Raw genomic sequence first — 14,696 nt, forward strand, 5'->3', positions numbered from 1 at the left:
TTTATATTAGATTAATTTATTCTGTGACAGAAGTAGTACAAATGACTAGATCTTAATTAATGTGCACATTTGCGAGTGGTGACCTATCTAATCAATTTAACCACCTTGGCACCTTCACATGAAAAAAATTAACCACCTTGGTTTATCTGAAAAATAAGCATTATACCCTAGCTATAGATGGCCAAATGGGCCGCCTACATGGTCCGGCCCAAACACAACTAAGGCACGGTTCAAGATCAGTTGAGCCCGCATGGCCCGACTGACACGTCGTGTTATGCCCGCTCATGGGCTGCACCTATGTTCTAGGCATGACGAGCAAAACCCACTGTGCTCGTCCTTGGAATAATTATATTTCGCCTCCCTCATCTCTTTATGCCGTGCCTTATATATGACTGGAATAAGTCTATTTACCTCCCTTATCTCTTTGAGTCGGCCGCCAACGGACTACAGCCTGCAGGAGCGGGGGATGTCGGGCTGCGGTTGTGCTGATCGTTGGGTCATGCCGTGCCGAGGAAGAGTCCCAGGTACAATCCAACGGCCGGGTTGGGCCGTGCTGTGTTTGGGTTGGGCCAAATCTCTGTGTCGGACGTAAGTCGGGCCGTCGGGGTACGAGCCTTTGGCGAACTGGCTTTAATTTGTATGCATTTTTCCTAAGCTAATAAAGTCAATCTTACCTGAAAATTTAATTTAACAAAGAAAACCCTGATACACAGTAGGTTCCATTCGCTGCGGCTGGCGGGCTGCAGCAGCAAGCTAGCACATACGGTTTTTCTTTTCTTTTTCTTTTTTTTCATTTGCTGCTGCAGCATAGCCACAGCGCTGTCAAAGATTGGGCTCCCAACAAACGCATAAATACCCACACTGCCACACAGACGCAAAAACAAATATACTACATTTGTCCTAAGTTCAACATTTCAATATTTATAAATTCATATAGTTTAACATCATAAGTTTTATATTCTCAAAACTTGTCGTGAGAAATGCTTTCTTAATATTCAGTTCATATGTTGTTAAACTATACAAGTTTCTAAGAATTAATGGTTTGGTATAGAAATATTTGATTTGGGATAAACCTAAAATGATGTACTACCATAATAAAAATGTCCAGTACCATTAGGTTGGAAAGAAAGTGAGCTTAGAGCACAACCAAATTAATCTAACTAGTGTTGATTTTTTTTTAAAAAAAATTGCTAGTGTTACTAAATTTCTAGTGTGTACTATAGTAGTATATACTAACAGTTAGCAGAAGCAATAGTTAAACTGCTCACAGTTGTGTACATCAAATTTGTATTAGTGTACATTAAATCTCACGCTAGTACTTGATGGACTCTCATTCTGTCGTGCTTAATACAGCAACAAATAAAGTCAATAAGCGTAAGCGATGAAGAAAATGGATGGTGTGGCAGAGATATTAAGCAGGAAGAACACACAACGGCTCTTCTTCAATTCGGAGATGAGAATCAGACAGACACCACCGAGATCGACGCGATGAAGACGATCGATCGCCGACGGCAGCCGTAGCCGCCGCCGCCCCCTAAGCCGGCCGCCGGAGCAGCCGCCTCCATCCCCTCGCGAACCGCCGGCCGTACGTGCAACCTTCGGTATCCAAATTTACAGTTTTAAAAAACCTACGCACTTTTTTATTCAACAGTTATATACTCTCAATTTTAATTAGCACACCACTGCTTAAGTCGTTGGTAGGACTAGGAGATCCTTTTCATTAAACTAGTGGATTTCCCGCGTAAATTTCTTGGAGCCTTGATTTTCAAAGCAGAATAGGATTCGATATACAACTTTTAGTTTATGTTTTTCGTTTGTACAGTTGTAGCCTTTTATATACAGTAGGATTTTAAAGATATACATGTATTGGGTGTACAATACTTTTTTTTTCCTCATATGTAGTGTGCAACTGTATTTTATATACAACTTTATCAATCAATTTGTACGGTTATAATCTAAACTCACAATGACCAAATGGTGTATATCTTTTTTATTCTCTGATATGATTAACCTGGTAATTTCTACACCTCCAAAACAGAGATGGCGGCTTCTTTTTTTAGCTATCTTAGTAATACAGTATAATATAAGAGAAATTTTACAGTACTTAAGAAAGTAACTGGAGGTATCAACTTTTACACTACAAATGTCATACATTCTCAAGGATGATAAAAATTACCCATAACATAAGTATGATAATAGATACAAGGTAGATAAAACTAGGTGGTGTTTGGATCCAGAGACTAATTAGAAGTATTAAACGTCGGATGTTTGAACACTAATTAGAAGTATTAAACGTAGACTAATAATAAAACTAATTGCATAAATGTGAGCTAATTCGCGAGACAAATTTTTTAAGCCTAATTAATCCATAATTAGCACATGTTTACTGTAGCATCACATAGGCTAATCATGTATTAATTAGGCTCAATAGATTCGTCTCGCGAATTAGTTCAGGGTTGTGGAATGAGTTTTGTCATTAGTCTACGTTTAATACTTCTAATTAGTGTCCAAACATCCGATATGACAGGGAATAAAATTTTAGTCCCTGATCCAAACACCATTGTTTCTGTTACTGGTAGGGACCGCTGTAACCATTGTCAAAAGTTAATCTAGAGAAGTATAATAATATAATACGTGCAGACCTTGAGAGCAATGCTGGCCTTACTTTGTGTGCAAACTTGCTAGCTAGCATACCTTATGAAACAAGTTGCAGAGTAGCTAGATTGTAGGATCGGGAGTCAGCTGCTTTGAGTGCAAGTGTAAGGAACTCAACTCCATACTTCCCCTGCATAAGTTAGCCGGATTCTACTCTATCAATCATGTTATTTTAGTTATCCCTTTATTTCACAACCAAATCAAGGCTAAACAGCAGTCCAAGCAGAGTAGCTTAGCCAGCCAGCATAACAAGTCATATATAGGTCAGTCGGTGCTTAATTTTCATCCTCTTTGCATACCTGCACCCGTGTACAGGACGTCAATTCTGTTTGTGCCTGTAAGTCTGCAGCTCCTTCTTGTTTTCCTTCTTGTGTGTACTGCTGCCATTGCCTGAATGTTGTTTGGTTGCTCCTCTGAAACATGGGTTTTTTACAGTTCAGTTGGGTCACTGAAGAGTAAAAGACCTTGTTAGCAGACAGCGAACGCAAACTGCGCTGTTTAATTTACTTGCAGTTCTCAAGAGAAATAATGTGAGCTCTTACCACTCTCTTTTCTTGATGTTTTCATCTTTTCCTAAGGACTAACTAGGTGTACTAACTAACATTTGAGATGATCTTGTTAGTAAACAGTGAGAATGAGAGCAAACCCCATTGTGACCGCATTATCTGCGGCGGTATTTGGATTCTTCATTGGCATTTCTTTTCCAGTACAGATCACACCACAGGTAATAGATAGATACAGTATGTACTATTTATGATATCTGTTTTTGCCCATGAAATTTGAGAGATGATCTTTATCTGATGAATCAATGAGTCTCCTTTTGTGTGATGCATGCAGCTTCAGTGTGGCTTATTACCTTGCAGCAGTGGTGATGGTGCGAACTACAGCTTTAGTGGCAGCAGCATGATAGGCATACTGTGGTCACCATTCAGAAACACCACTATCCTGTCAAATGGCACTTCAGAGGTAAAATTTGAGAGCTTCTAGTTTCTCAGCTGGTAGTAGATAAACTCATTATCTTCTGTTGTTTGATGGTTTTAGAATCCTGCGTTGACAAAGCCGAAAGGTGCAGAGAAGCTACCACCAGGATTAGTAGTTACAGAGTCTGATCTTCACATGAGACGGCTGTGGGGATCACCAAGGGAGGTAGGCAGCTCTCTGAACTCTGATTCTGGTTTGTTAACTTAAATATGGACAGTAAAGTTGATATAAGAGCTTCATATATGTGTTTGTGCACTGATCGATCATCAGGACGTGGCGACTGGCAAGTACCTTTTGGCACTCGCGGTGGGATACTCTGAGAAAGCCAATGTGAATGCAACTGTTCTCAAGGTAAAAGGAATTAAGATTCAGGAAGAGGCAGGAAATCATCTCTCTGAATGTTTTTCTTGCTTCTGGTAGCTAGCACTGCATCTCTGAACTGAACATGTGGCGTTTGGATGTTCAGTTTCTGAACTTTACCATATGTCGTCAGCTGTAAACTTTAATCTCAGAAGTGAACAATGTGCAGTTCTCTGATAAGTTCGACGTGGTTCTGTTCCACTACGACGGGCGCACGACTGAATGGGATGACTTGGAGTGGTCGAAGCAGGCTGTTCACGTCAGCGCCAAGAAGCAGACCAAATGGTGAGCACTGAGCAGCAGCATTATGCTTACAGTAGTACTCCAATCTGTAGCTGATGGGCTAATGACAAATGATTGATCGAAGGTGGTTTGCAAAGAGGTTCCTGCATCCGAGCATCGTGGCGCCATACGAATACATCTTCTTGTGGGACGAGGATCTGGGAGTCGACAACTTCACCGCGGAAGAGTACGTGTGTGTCTGGTTTCTGAACTCTGAATTTTGCTTATTGGAGCTGATCAAGTAATGTGTTGTGGCCTTTGAACAACCAACCAACCAACAAATCGATCGGAAACACATAGGTACGTGAAGGTGGCGAAGAAGAATGGGTTGGAGATATCGCAGCCAGGATTGGACAGCACAAGAGGGAAGAAGACGTATGAAGTCACCGTTCGAAGAAACGACGGCCGGGAAATGCACAAGTAAGTAAAGCAGCTGAAAACGAACCATGGAAATCGATCTGAAGAAATTCAGGCTCTTGTTACTTCAGTAGAGACACTGACTGACGCAGACAGTTTGTGTGTGGTAAAATTTGGAACAGGACGAATGAGGGAGGGCGTTGCCCTGATGTGCACCAACGACCCTGCAGCGGGTGACATGAATTTCCTCTTACTCCACTACTACTGTCTTATTTGGTCTCTGAAACTCCTCGAGTCTGAAAGACATAACGATCGACACGCAGGTTCGTGGAGGTGATGGCGCCCGTCTTCTCCAGGGAAGCCTGGACATGCGTCTGGCACATGATTCAGGCAAGTATATATTAATTCATTCACAATTATTTCTCACTAACACTTAATTTCAACCAAAAGTAAACGAGCCAATGGAACTGTATATGCTTATAAATATGCAGAATGACTTGGTTCATGGCTGGGGTCTGGACTTCAATTTCTGGAGATGCGTCGACGTAAGTACTAGTACACTAGTGTTCATTCAGATGGTACTACTACTCAAATAGCTTGCTGAAGAAATAAGGTTAAACACATGATCATCATGCATGAATGGCAGAATCCTGAAGAGCAGATCGGCATCGTGGACGCGCAGTACGTGTCCCATCATGGAGTTCCCACGCTCATTGCCCAGGTTAATAAATAATTTCTTCTTAACTGTAATTTGCTTGCTCGTTACTGAATTCAGGGTCTCCTTTGTTTGTTTGTTTGTGTTACTAATCAATTTCTCGATCTCTTTCTTCAGGGTAACGGTGAACAACAAGGAAGCAGCGAAAAGGTAACTCAGTAATTCTTTAGTTCAATATGAAATGAAGCCCATTCTTTGCACCAATATGAAATGATACAGTAATTACTACTGTTGTAGTACATAGTGCATGCATGTTAACTGAAGAAGCATTCTATTAGTGTGTGATTAATTAAGTATTATCTAAAGTGTTCAGTTGAAGACGTACTCCCTCTGGTTCTATATTAATTGACGTTTTAGACAAGGTTGAGGTTAAACTTTTATAACTTTGACCATCAATAATTTTAAAAATATTTAGTTTAAAGAAACTAGAAAAACATATATAGATTTGTCTTTCAAAACACTATAATAAAAATAAACATGCATTTATTTATTGTATATATTATAATAGAAAAACAATGTCAAAGGTATATCTTGTAGAGCGTGTTATTGTTCAAAGCATCAATTAAAATGAAACCGGAGGGAGTAATCGATGATGTTAATTACGTGCGTGCGTGCAGGTTCGAGCCCGACAATGGGCGGAGATGCGCACCTTCCACGACAGAATTTCCAACGCCGAAAAGAAGCTTGGGGATTCGTCGCAGGCACTAGAAGAGTATCACCCTTGAACTTGGACATATGCAACCACCAACACTTAATTGTTTGCATAGTTCAGCACTGGCATCACATGCATCTTTTTTTCCCAAATGAAATTAAGCGAGAATATATATATATAGAGAGAGAGAGAGATGGAGGCATATATCCCTAGCTATATATATACGCGTACATGCTGAAGACTGCGTGAAGAATTGAAGAGATATTACCAAATTAACTGCACACACTTCCTTTTCATCATTGATTCTTCCCGCCATTTTTTTTTGTGAATTATCTATGGTCACTGACCGATCATGTATGAATTATCACGCGTTTGTATACTTTTCATGGTCAATTTCTCTGAAAGAGATACACACAGATATCTTAAAGATGGTGAAATTGTTGTATTTTTATGTGTCGACGTTTGAGACCATAACTACAGTATTTACATGGTATGAGAATCGTTGGTACTAGGGTATATATAAGATTGAGATAAAAGAGACAAAGAAAAGGATTTTTTTTATATATGTTCGGACCCCTTCATCGGAAGGTAATAACCTAATCCTGTTGGCCGAAGCCAGTATTGGTCTTATTTATCAGAATCACACAAGTACAATACTTAGGATAATCAATCTAGTCATCATCGACTTGGCGACATAGAACACCAACACGTAGTCAACAATGGGGTAATCTTCCTTCTCGAATACGTACTCGGCGATATCAGAGATAGCGTTAGATCCATCTTATCGGCATGACACCAGATTGGATCTGTCTAGGGTAATCTAATATCTGATGTCAATGTCTGGTGGCGTGTATTGGTATCTATTCTAACTGAGCTTGTTGATTTATTCGGGTTTGTCCTCCCCTCCCTAAAGGGTCTTGTATTTATACCCATATATATCACCTTGTCCAAATAGAATTAGAGAGACAAGTATAAATACAATTCGAGTAGTATTTATAATTTTCATGTGGAACTCTGCTTGTCATTTCTTATCCGAAACTTCTTCTATATACGAGGTATGATTCTGTATAAAACTTGGTATATAATGGGTCCTGCCGAGCTTAATTGATTATTATTGTATATGTGTTATTCATAACCCTAACAATGGGGAGCCCATTAATTGAAGAAATTAAGGTGATAAATGTTGAGCCTTTAATCCTACTGCTTTGTAGTATTGTGTAGTGTGAGTAGCGTGGCATCACATTCACAAACCATCAGCTAGCTGATTAGAATTTTAGGGCCCCTTTGAATCAAAGGAATTACGAAGAAATTTCATAGGATTGAAATCCTATAGGAAATTTCCTATGTAGCTCTTTGATTCAAAGGATTGAAGTTTTCCAAATCCTACAAAATTCATATGGAATGGCTTATAGCATATAGGTTTTGGAGGAAACTTAGCAAGAGTTCCAACCTCTTGGAAAAAATCCTTCGATTCTATCTCATCCGATTCCTATGTTTTTCCTATGGTCCAATCAAACGATCATTCCTGTGTTTTTCCTGTGTTTTTGTAGCGCCCGTTCCGTCGTGGCGCCTAGCGGGAAAACTATCTCTTAAAAACCCTAATTGCGAAATCTGTTTCTTTGCTTGTTGTCTAGTGTCCGTGTCATCTCAGATCTCAAATCCCCGATCTATCGTCAAGTTCAATCCCGAATCCAAATCCTTCCCAAATCAAATCCCTCCCCAAAAGTCTATTTTGCCTCCCTCGGGTTCGATGGGCCGAACTCCTCTCGGCCCATCTCTCCCTCCCTCCCCATCTCTCCCTCTCTCTCTCTCCCCGCTCTGCCCGCGCGCCGCGCGTGCGTGCGCGTGAGCCGCGCCGAGCCGAGCCCTCCCTCTCCGCTCTCGCTGCCCGAGCCGCGCCGCCCATTGCTTCCCGCGCACGCGTGCCGTGGTGGCCGACCGCCTAGTCGTCGCCGCCGTCACCCTCTGCCGCGCCTGTCCGCGCCTGCCGTCCGTGTCGCCGCTCCGCTCCACACCGCCCGGCCGTCATCGCCGTCGTCATCGACTCGACCCCGCCTCTCCCCGCGCGTGCTTCCAAGGAAAGGAGGCAGGGCTCCTCCTCATCGCCCTCTCTCCCTCCTCCTTTTCCCAAAGTGGCAAGGGGGCAAGCCCCCTTTCTCTCCCCCCTTTCTCCCTTTTCTCTCCCGCCGGCGTCATCCTCCTCCCCCCCTGTCGCCGTTTGGGCCGCGACCGCCGAGCGCTAGCCCTCTCCCTTGACCGCCCTAGGTCGGTTCCCAAACCGACATTGTCGCCCCTATAAACCCAAGCTCCTCCCTCCTCCATTTCCTCCCCCCCCCCTCGTTTTCATCTCTCGCCGCCACACCCTGTCGCCCCTGTTCCGTCGTCGCCGTTCGTCGTCGTGCGTGTCGGAGGAGCCGGCACGAGCAAGGACGCGGAAGCGGACTCCGGGCGTGCCCTCTTCTTCCTCTTCCCCGGCCCGAGGCCGGAGAGATCACTCCCGTGCCGTCGGCCTCTCGTCACTGCGCCCCGTCCCGCATGGTAGTGCATCCCTCCGTTCTCCCTCCTCGCTCCATCTCTTCCCCTTAGCTTTGAGTAGCCGCTCGAGTAGTACCCCAGTAGCTAGCTGGCGCCGCCCCGACTGCTGCCGTCGCTCGCCGTGTGCTCGCCGCCGTCGCCGCCCGAGCTCGGAAGCGTCTCTCGTCGCCGGCCTCCCTCGATGCGTTTCCTCCTAATCCGGCGCAAGAGATGGGTTCCCGTATCCGCGTAGATGCTCTCACCGCCGGGAATCGGCCCCTCGTGACCTCGTCGCCGTTTCCCCCTTTTCTCTCCGTCGGTTGCCACCGCCGCAATCCGCCGCCGACGAACTCCCTTCGGCGAATCCAAGCCGTTGGCTTGCTCCCTCTCGTTCTCCCTCGTCATCCCGGTGTACACCCCGTCGCCCCTCGTCGTCGCACGGCGTTCCGGAGAAACCGCCGCCGCCCGCCGTCCATTCGCGGCCGGCACCTTCGTCTTCCTCCAGCCGGCCTGCGTGGCAGCCACGTAGGCGCCACATCGGAGCCACCTCGACACGACCGGATCGGCTGACCCGGCCAGCCGCTCCCTCCGTTCCCCCCCGGTGCGCATGGTCCGCAGTGAGCCGTGAGGCTGCGCATGGGCCCGCCGCACCGCGTCCTCCGCGAACCGTGCGCATGCGCCGCGCCTCCCTCCCCAAACCCTAGCACGCCCCGCGTGCACCTCGCTCACGATGAGCCGAGTCGCCGACAAGCGGGTCCCACCCGAGACCACGCGGGATGGACCCGGCCCACCGGCTCTCTCTCTCTCTCTCCTCCCCGCCCGCGCGCGCGCTTTGGGCCGCCTTCTTGGGCCGGCCGGCCCATTAAGCTCGGCCGGGCCGCCCCTTTCTCTCGGGCCGCGCCCTAGCCGCCCGAGGAAAGTCTAATTTCCCTCCCTCCTTCTTTTCTTTTCTTTTCTTTTTCAAAAAGGATTTAAATAAATCCTTTTCCTTTAGACCAAAAATCCAATAATCTTAGAAATTCAATATCTTCCCAACCGTAAGTCCGTTTGACTCCGTTCAACTTCCAAAATTCCTCAAATCTCGAGATCTATTTAATGGCACACTTAGAGGTCAATAATAGGGCTTTATTTTCGCCGTTGGCTTAGTTGTCCCGTTTCGCGTGTAGTTTCGGAGCCCGAAGACCCGCAGTGCGAGGATTTCGAGGATCAAGCTCAAGATCTCGAGCGAGGCAAGCCACCTTTGAACATCTTGAGCCTATATTTGAACTTAATTATGTTGCTTGAAAAATATTATGCATTGATAGGATTGCACTTAATCTGCTTGTCCCGTCTGCAAGGCAGATTGGCGGACCTACCTAACTTGTTGCATTTGACCCTTCCATTGTAATTGTTATACCATGTTCCCTTGTAACCGCCTAGTTGCGCCTCAGTAATCGTGCACTCTGCACGAGTATCGACGGTCGCCTTCAAACTTAAAATCTGAGAAACATCTTGGGTAAAACTTGGGTTTTACAAAAGATTTGGAAAACCCGACACCTGGGTCGGTGCTTGCGAACCTAAATGAATTTCCAAAATCGCGGACCGGGGAACGTACCGGGTGTATGGTTTCCCGCTCTTGCACTTAAGGACCGTTTCCTTGGAATTTCATCCGAACATAAGACAAGTACGACCACATGGGTGGAATGGGACACCCCTGGCTGAGTAACTAGCTAATCGGGGGAGCCATGATGCCAAGAGACATGTGGATTCAACGGGATGGTGTCGGGGAGGACCCCCGGGTTTCCTGGCACAGTATGGTCTGGGACCTAATCTGGTGTTGGTCTGGGACCCCTCTCATTGGCATATGGTGAACCTGTGTCGGCTTTTGAAATGCCTTGTCATAAAAGCCTTAAGGTCTCTAGTCGTGGCTGTTCTGCACGGGCTGGATGATCCGGGTTAGTAATGTCGTGTGGGTAAAGTGTACCCTCTCTGCAGAGGTTATTAAACTGTTCGAACAGCCGTGCCCACGGTCATGGGCGGATGTGAGGTGATTCCTAGCGTAGTTTTGTTTGACTACTGCTTGTGAAATTTGCTGATGTGGTTTGGGTTCGATGTTTGGAAAACCTGCGGCTGATGGGATCAGCCAGGCCCGGGTGGCCGTTTAAAAGCCGTTGGCCGGGTGCCAACCTTGATCAATTCAAAAGACTGATACCTTGCACATACTCCGACCGGACAAGACGCACTGTCTCATCCGTGTCGTTTGAGAAGCACTCACTTAGTTGTTTCAGAAAAGAGTTTAAATAAAATCAATTGCAAAAACAACAGCCTTTCCTTGAAGCCTGCATTAAACACTTATTTCCCATGGCTTGCTGAGTACTCCCGTGCTCACCCTTGCTCTATATAAATAATCCCCCCCAGTTGCTGAAGAAGATGAAGCGGATCCCGCTGACGAGGAGTTCTTCCAGGAGTAAGCCGGCTACGATGAGTTTTAGGGTTTCGGCCTAGTTCCCAAGTCGCGCCTGTGATGTCTGGCCCAAGTCTTGGCTTCCGCTTTCCTTTTGTAATGCAGTTGTGAGCTCGGGATCTGTCCGCAGCCCAACATGACTGTAATCCTACTCTATAATAAAGAGACCTCTATTGCTGTGATATTCTGTCTTCCTGTGATACCAGCACTGTTACCTGGGACTGGTATCGATTAACAGGTTAATTTGGAGCGTCATGGGCTAGTTCCGCTCGGGACTAGTTCGGAACGTGACAGTTTTGCAATCCTCTGTTTTACACTTACATTTCTATCAGAATCCTATGTTTTTTCTATTCCTCTGTTTTTTTATTCCTATAATTCAAAGAGACCCTTAGTGCCTGTTTGTTTCCTCTTCGCCTTTGCATGGAGGAATACTTTTACCACCCTTGCAGACAACGTACCACAGATTCCACACAATATTGATCATCTCTCTCTCTCTCTCTCTCTCTCTCTCTCTCTCTCTCTTTCTCTTTAGTTAATTATATTAGGACCTACCTGGATTAATTAGTTTGATAAAGTCGTAATTGTAATACAGCATGCATGCAGCTGCTGGTATATATATATCGCCCCCATAGATCATATTGATAACGCACAACAAAACAAAGATAGAAACAAAGTGCTGTTGAATTAATTGATAAAAGAGTACTAGCACGCAGTAACAATATAACGACGTGGAATAGCTCCTGTTCTACGAAGACCACACTAACTTGCTCTGACCATGACTGCCGTGTCCTACACATTAATCCAAGCTATAATTACTTGATTCTTAATTTGCTTACAATTCCTTCAACTACTAATTAAGTATATCAATATATTGCCGGCACAATTCGCACATATACTATATATCTAGTCTAATGGAATTAGTGGAGTATAGAAATGCTTGGGAACTTTCTCAAGTCTTTCATGCATGCAGATATATATTCTCTATAGATAATATGCTCCGGATATGCAATGGAGTCCGGACCAAAAGTGTGGATGCATGCTTAATTGGTTCGTTAGTTAGTTATCTTCAATCGTATCGATCGATCGCATCAAAATAGGGATATCATATATCGATCGGATCGATCTTGATTTTTTTTTCCTCTCTTCATCCATCGCCGCCATGCAGGCGCGCCGGCGGCACGCCAGGCAGTGCCGTCTGGTCGTCGCCGGCCTCATCATCGTCACCACGCTCCTCTTCTTCACCGGCGACGCCCCTCGCGTCTTCATCGACGCGCCCACGCAGAACCAGCTGCCGCGCCGCCTGCCGCTCAGCCTCGCCGCCGTCCGGGAGGCCGCCACATGGCCCGCCGACGCCGTCCTGCTCCCGGACTGGGAGGTCCTCCTGCTCCTGCATCCCAACGCCACCGCCATCGCCCACAACGCCACCTGCGCGTTCCAGGGCGCCGCGTCGTCCCCCGCGCGCGCGCTCGGGAGGCTGCCGTCCTCGGGCCGCCACGCCTACACCTGCGCCATGCCGGAGCCGGCGCGCCGCCACCAGCCGTTCCACGCGCCGCGGATCGTGGCTATGGACGCCGTCCATGCCTCACCGCATGATGATGATGAGCTGGTGATGATGGTCAAGTGGAGCGGCCGCCTCGTGTACGACTCGGTCGTGGTCGACGGCGGCGACGTGCTCGTCTTCGCCAAGGGCGTCAACCCACGCCAGGGAGTCAACCGCCCGGCCTCGGACGTAAGGTGCGTCTACTACCGCGGCCGCGGCGGCAGCGCCGACGACGTGGTGGCGTCGCTCCCCGCAGCCACGTCGGCGCAGCAGGTGTTCCGGTGCCCGCCTCCGCCACCAGCAGCGTTGCTACGCGTGACGCTCGCCCTCGCCGGCGAGGAGGAGCCCATCCCCTCGGTGGCGACCTACAGTCTGCCTCCAGCATCGGCGGCGGCGACGCACAAGAGACGACATAAAATCTGCGCGTGCACCATGGTGCGCGACGTGGGCAAGTTCGTGCGGGAGTGGGTGGCGTACCACGCGGCGGTGGGCGTGGGCCGATTCATCCTCTACGACAACGGCAGCGAGGACGACCTAGACGAGCAGGTGCGGCGTCTCACGGCGGAGGGCATGGACGTCACCACGCTGGCCTGGCCGTGGCCCAAGACGCAGGAGGCCGGCTTCTCCCACAGCGCGGCGGTGCACCGAGACGCGTGCGAGTGGATGGCGTTCATCGACGTGGACGAGTTCATCTTCTCCCCCAACTGGGCCACCGCCGCCTCCCCATCCAGCTCCATGCTCCGGTCGATCGTCGCCGTGAAGCCGGACGTGGGACAGGTGTCGCTCGGGTGCGTGGACTTCGGGCCGTCGGGGAGAACCACCCACCCGCCGGAGGGGGTGACGCAGGGGTACACGTGCCGGCGGCGAGCGGTGGAGCGGCACAAGTCGCTGCTCCGGCTGGAGGCGGCGGAGAGGTCGCTGGTGAACTCGGTGCACCACTTCGAGCTCCGGGAGGGGAAGCGCGGCGAGTGGAATCGGCGGGCGCGGGTGAACCACTACAAGTTCCAGGCGTGGGACGAGTTCCGCCTCAAGTTCCGCCGCCGGGTCTCTGCCTACGTGGCAGACTGGACCCACCGGGTCAACCTCCAGTCAAAGGACCGGACGCCCGGTCTGGGCTTCGACCCGGTCCAACCGGCCGGTTGGGCCGCCAAGTTCTGCGAGGTGAACGACACGCTGCTCCGGGACGTCACGCGGCGGTGGTTCGCCGCCGCCGGCGAGAGTCAGCTCCAAGCAGCCCGTTGATCGATCGTGCGCGATTAGGAGATCGATGATGATGCTTCATTATTAGCGCGCTACAGGTATATTACATGCATACAACAGACAATTAATTAAAGATTGATTAGGTTTGAGTTGATCGAACAACTCAATCGTTGATTCGTTCATCCATTTTTCCTTTTTGTTGGTTGTTTTTGGCATGTATATATACAGTTGGCTAAAAAAATTTTCTTCCCAAAGGAAATAATATATATGTAGCTTAGCTGTAGAGATTAAATTAACACGCATGGTTATGAACTGTATGCGTTACAGCAGGCTGAATTCTTTTCTTGCTGCAACAGGCAAGTTAAGTATAGACGCAGGGTACAAAAGGTCTCTCAAACGTTGAATATACACTTCATTCATTTGTTTATATGCTCAAATCTCATCCGCTATATATGTATATATATATACGTATACGTATATACATATATACGTATACGCGTGTGTGTATGTATATGTATGTATGTATGTATACATAGATATACATATATATATATATATATATATATATATATATATATATATATATATATATATATATATATATATATATATATATATATATATATATATATATATATATATATATTCTATTAATCCTAGTGGACTTAGGAACAGGAAAGAGAAAAAGATATGGAGAAGGTACTGTGAAAAACGAAGGAGAAAGAGAAAGACCAGCTAGGGCAGCAGGAAAATGCCCCCCTGATAGAGAAGAATTTTCATATAACTATATACCAGGACAATATAGGCACATGGGTACTAAGAGAAGAGACTTTGAGAAGCCTGTTAAATTTCAAAACCAGAGGAGTGATGGTGCTATATTAAATTTAGCCGCACATGACCCTATTGATTGGCCTAATATTATTAATATTTGGAAATGTTTAATAGTTCAAAAATATATACAAAACCAGCACAATATAGGAAGTAAAGTTGAAGATAT

At 46.8% G+C, this 14,696-nt stretch overlaps 2 protein-coding genes across 2 annotated transcripts; both read left to right on the forward strand.

Moving 5' to 3' along the window:
* The first annotated feature begins 1,328 nt into the window (after positions 1 to 1,328).
* On the forward strand, positions 1,329 to 6,447 carry LOC107276005 (uncharacterized). Its single transcript, XM_015787042.3, has 15 exons — positions 1,329 to 1,585; positions 3,091 to 3,185; positions 3,278 to 3,379; positions 3,493 to 3,621; positions 3,697 to 3,801; positions 3,907 to 3,987; positions 4,166 to 4,281; positions 4,364 to 4,465; positions 4,579 to 4,698; positions 4,818 to 4,868; positions 4,959 to 5,025; positions 5,127 to 5,180; positions 5,282 to 5,356; positions 5,468 to 5,500; positions 5,968 to 6,447. The coding sequence occupies exons 3-15, from the start codon at positions 3,290 to 3,292 to the stop codon at positions 6,073 to 6,075; spliced, it is 1,131 nt and encodes a 376-aa protein (XP_015642528.1). The 5' UTR covers positions 1,329 to 1,585; positions 3,091 to 3,185; positions 3,278 to 3,289; the 3' UTR covers positions 6,076 to 6,447.
* A 5,448-nt stretch (positions 6,448 to 11,895) lies between these two features.
* LOC4342128 (glycosyltransferase family 92 protein Os08g0121900-like) lies at positions 11,896 to 13,995 on the forward strand. The gene has a single exon (XM_015787784.3). It carries the CDS (start codon positions 12,119 to 12,121, stop codon positions 13,739 to 13,741), a length of 1,623 nt encoding a protein of 540 aa, XP_015643270.1. The 5' UTR covers positions 11,896 to 12,118; the 3' UTR covers positions 13,742 to 13,995.
* Positions 13,996 to 14,696: the final 701 nt, after the last annotated feature.

The sequence above is a fragment of the Oryza sativa genome, chromosome 6 (assembly GCF_034140825.1).
Source record: "Oryza sativa Japonica Group chromosome 6, ASM3414082v1".
Classification (NCBI taxonomy): Eukaryota; Viridiplantae; Streptophyta; class Magnoliopsida; order Poales; family Poaceae; genus Oryza; species Oryza sativa.

Coding starts and splice junctions, on each gene's coding strand:
- LOC107276005 (XM_015787042.3), top strand. CDS start 3,290: ATGAGAGCAAACCCCATTGTGACCGCATTATCTGCGGCGGTATTTGGA. Junction 3,802..3,906: donor TGTGGGGATCACCAAGGGAG/GTAGGCAGCTCT, acceptor ATCGATCATCAG/GACGTGGCGACTGGCAAGTA. Junction 5,357..5,467: donor TTCCCACGCTCATTGCCCAG/GTTAATAAATAA, acceptor CTCTTTCTTCAG/GGTAACGGTGAACAACAAGG.
- LOC4342128 (XM_015787784.3), top strand. CDS start 12,119: ATGCAGGCGCGCCGGCGGCACGCCAGGCAGTGCCGTCTGGTCGTCGCC.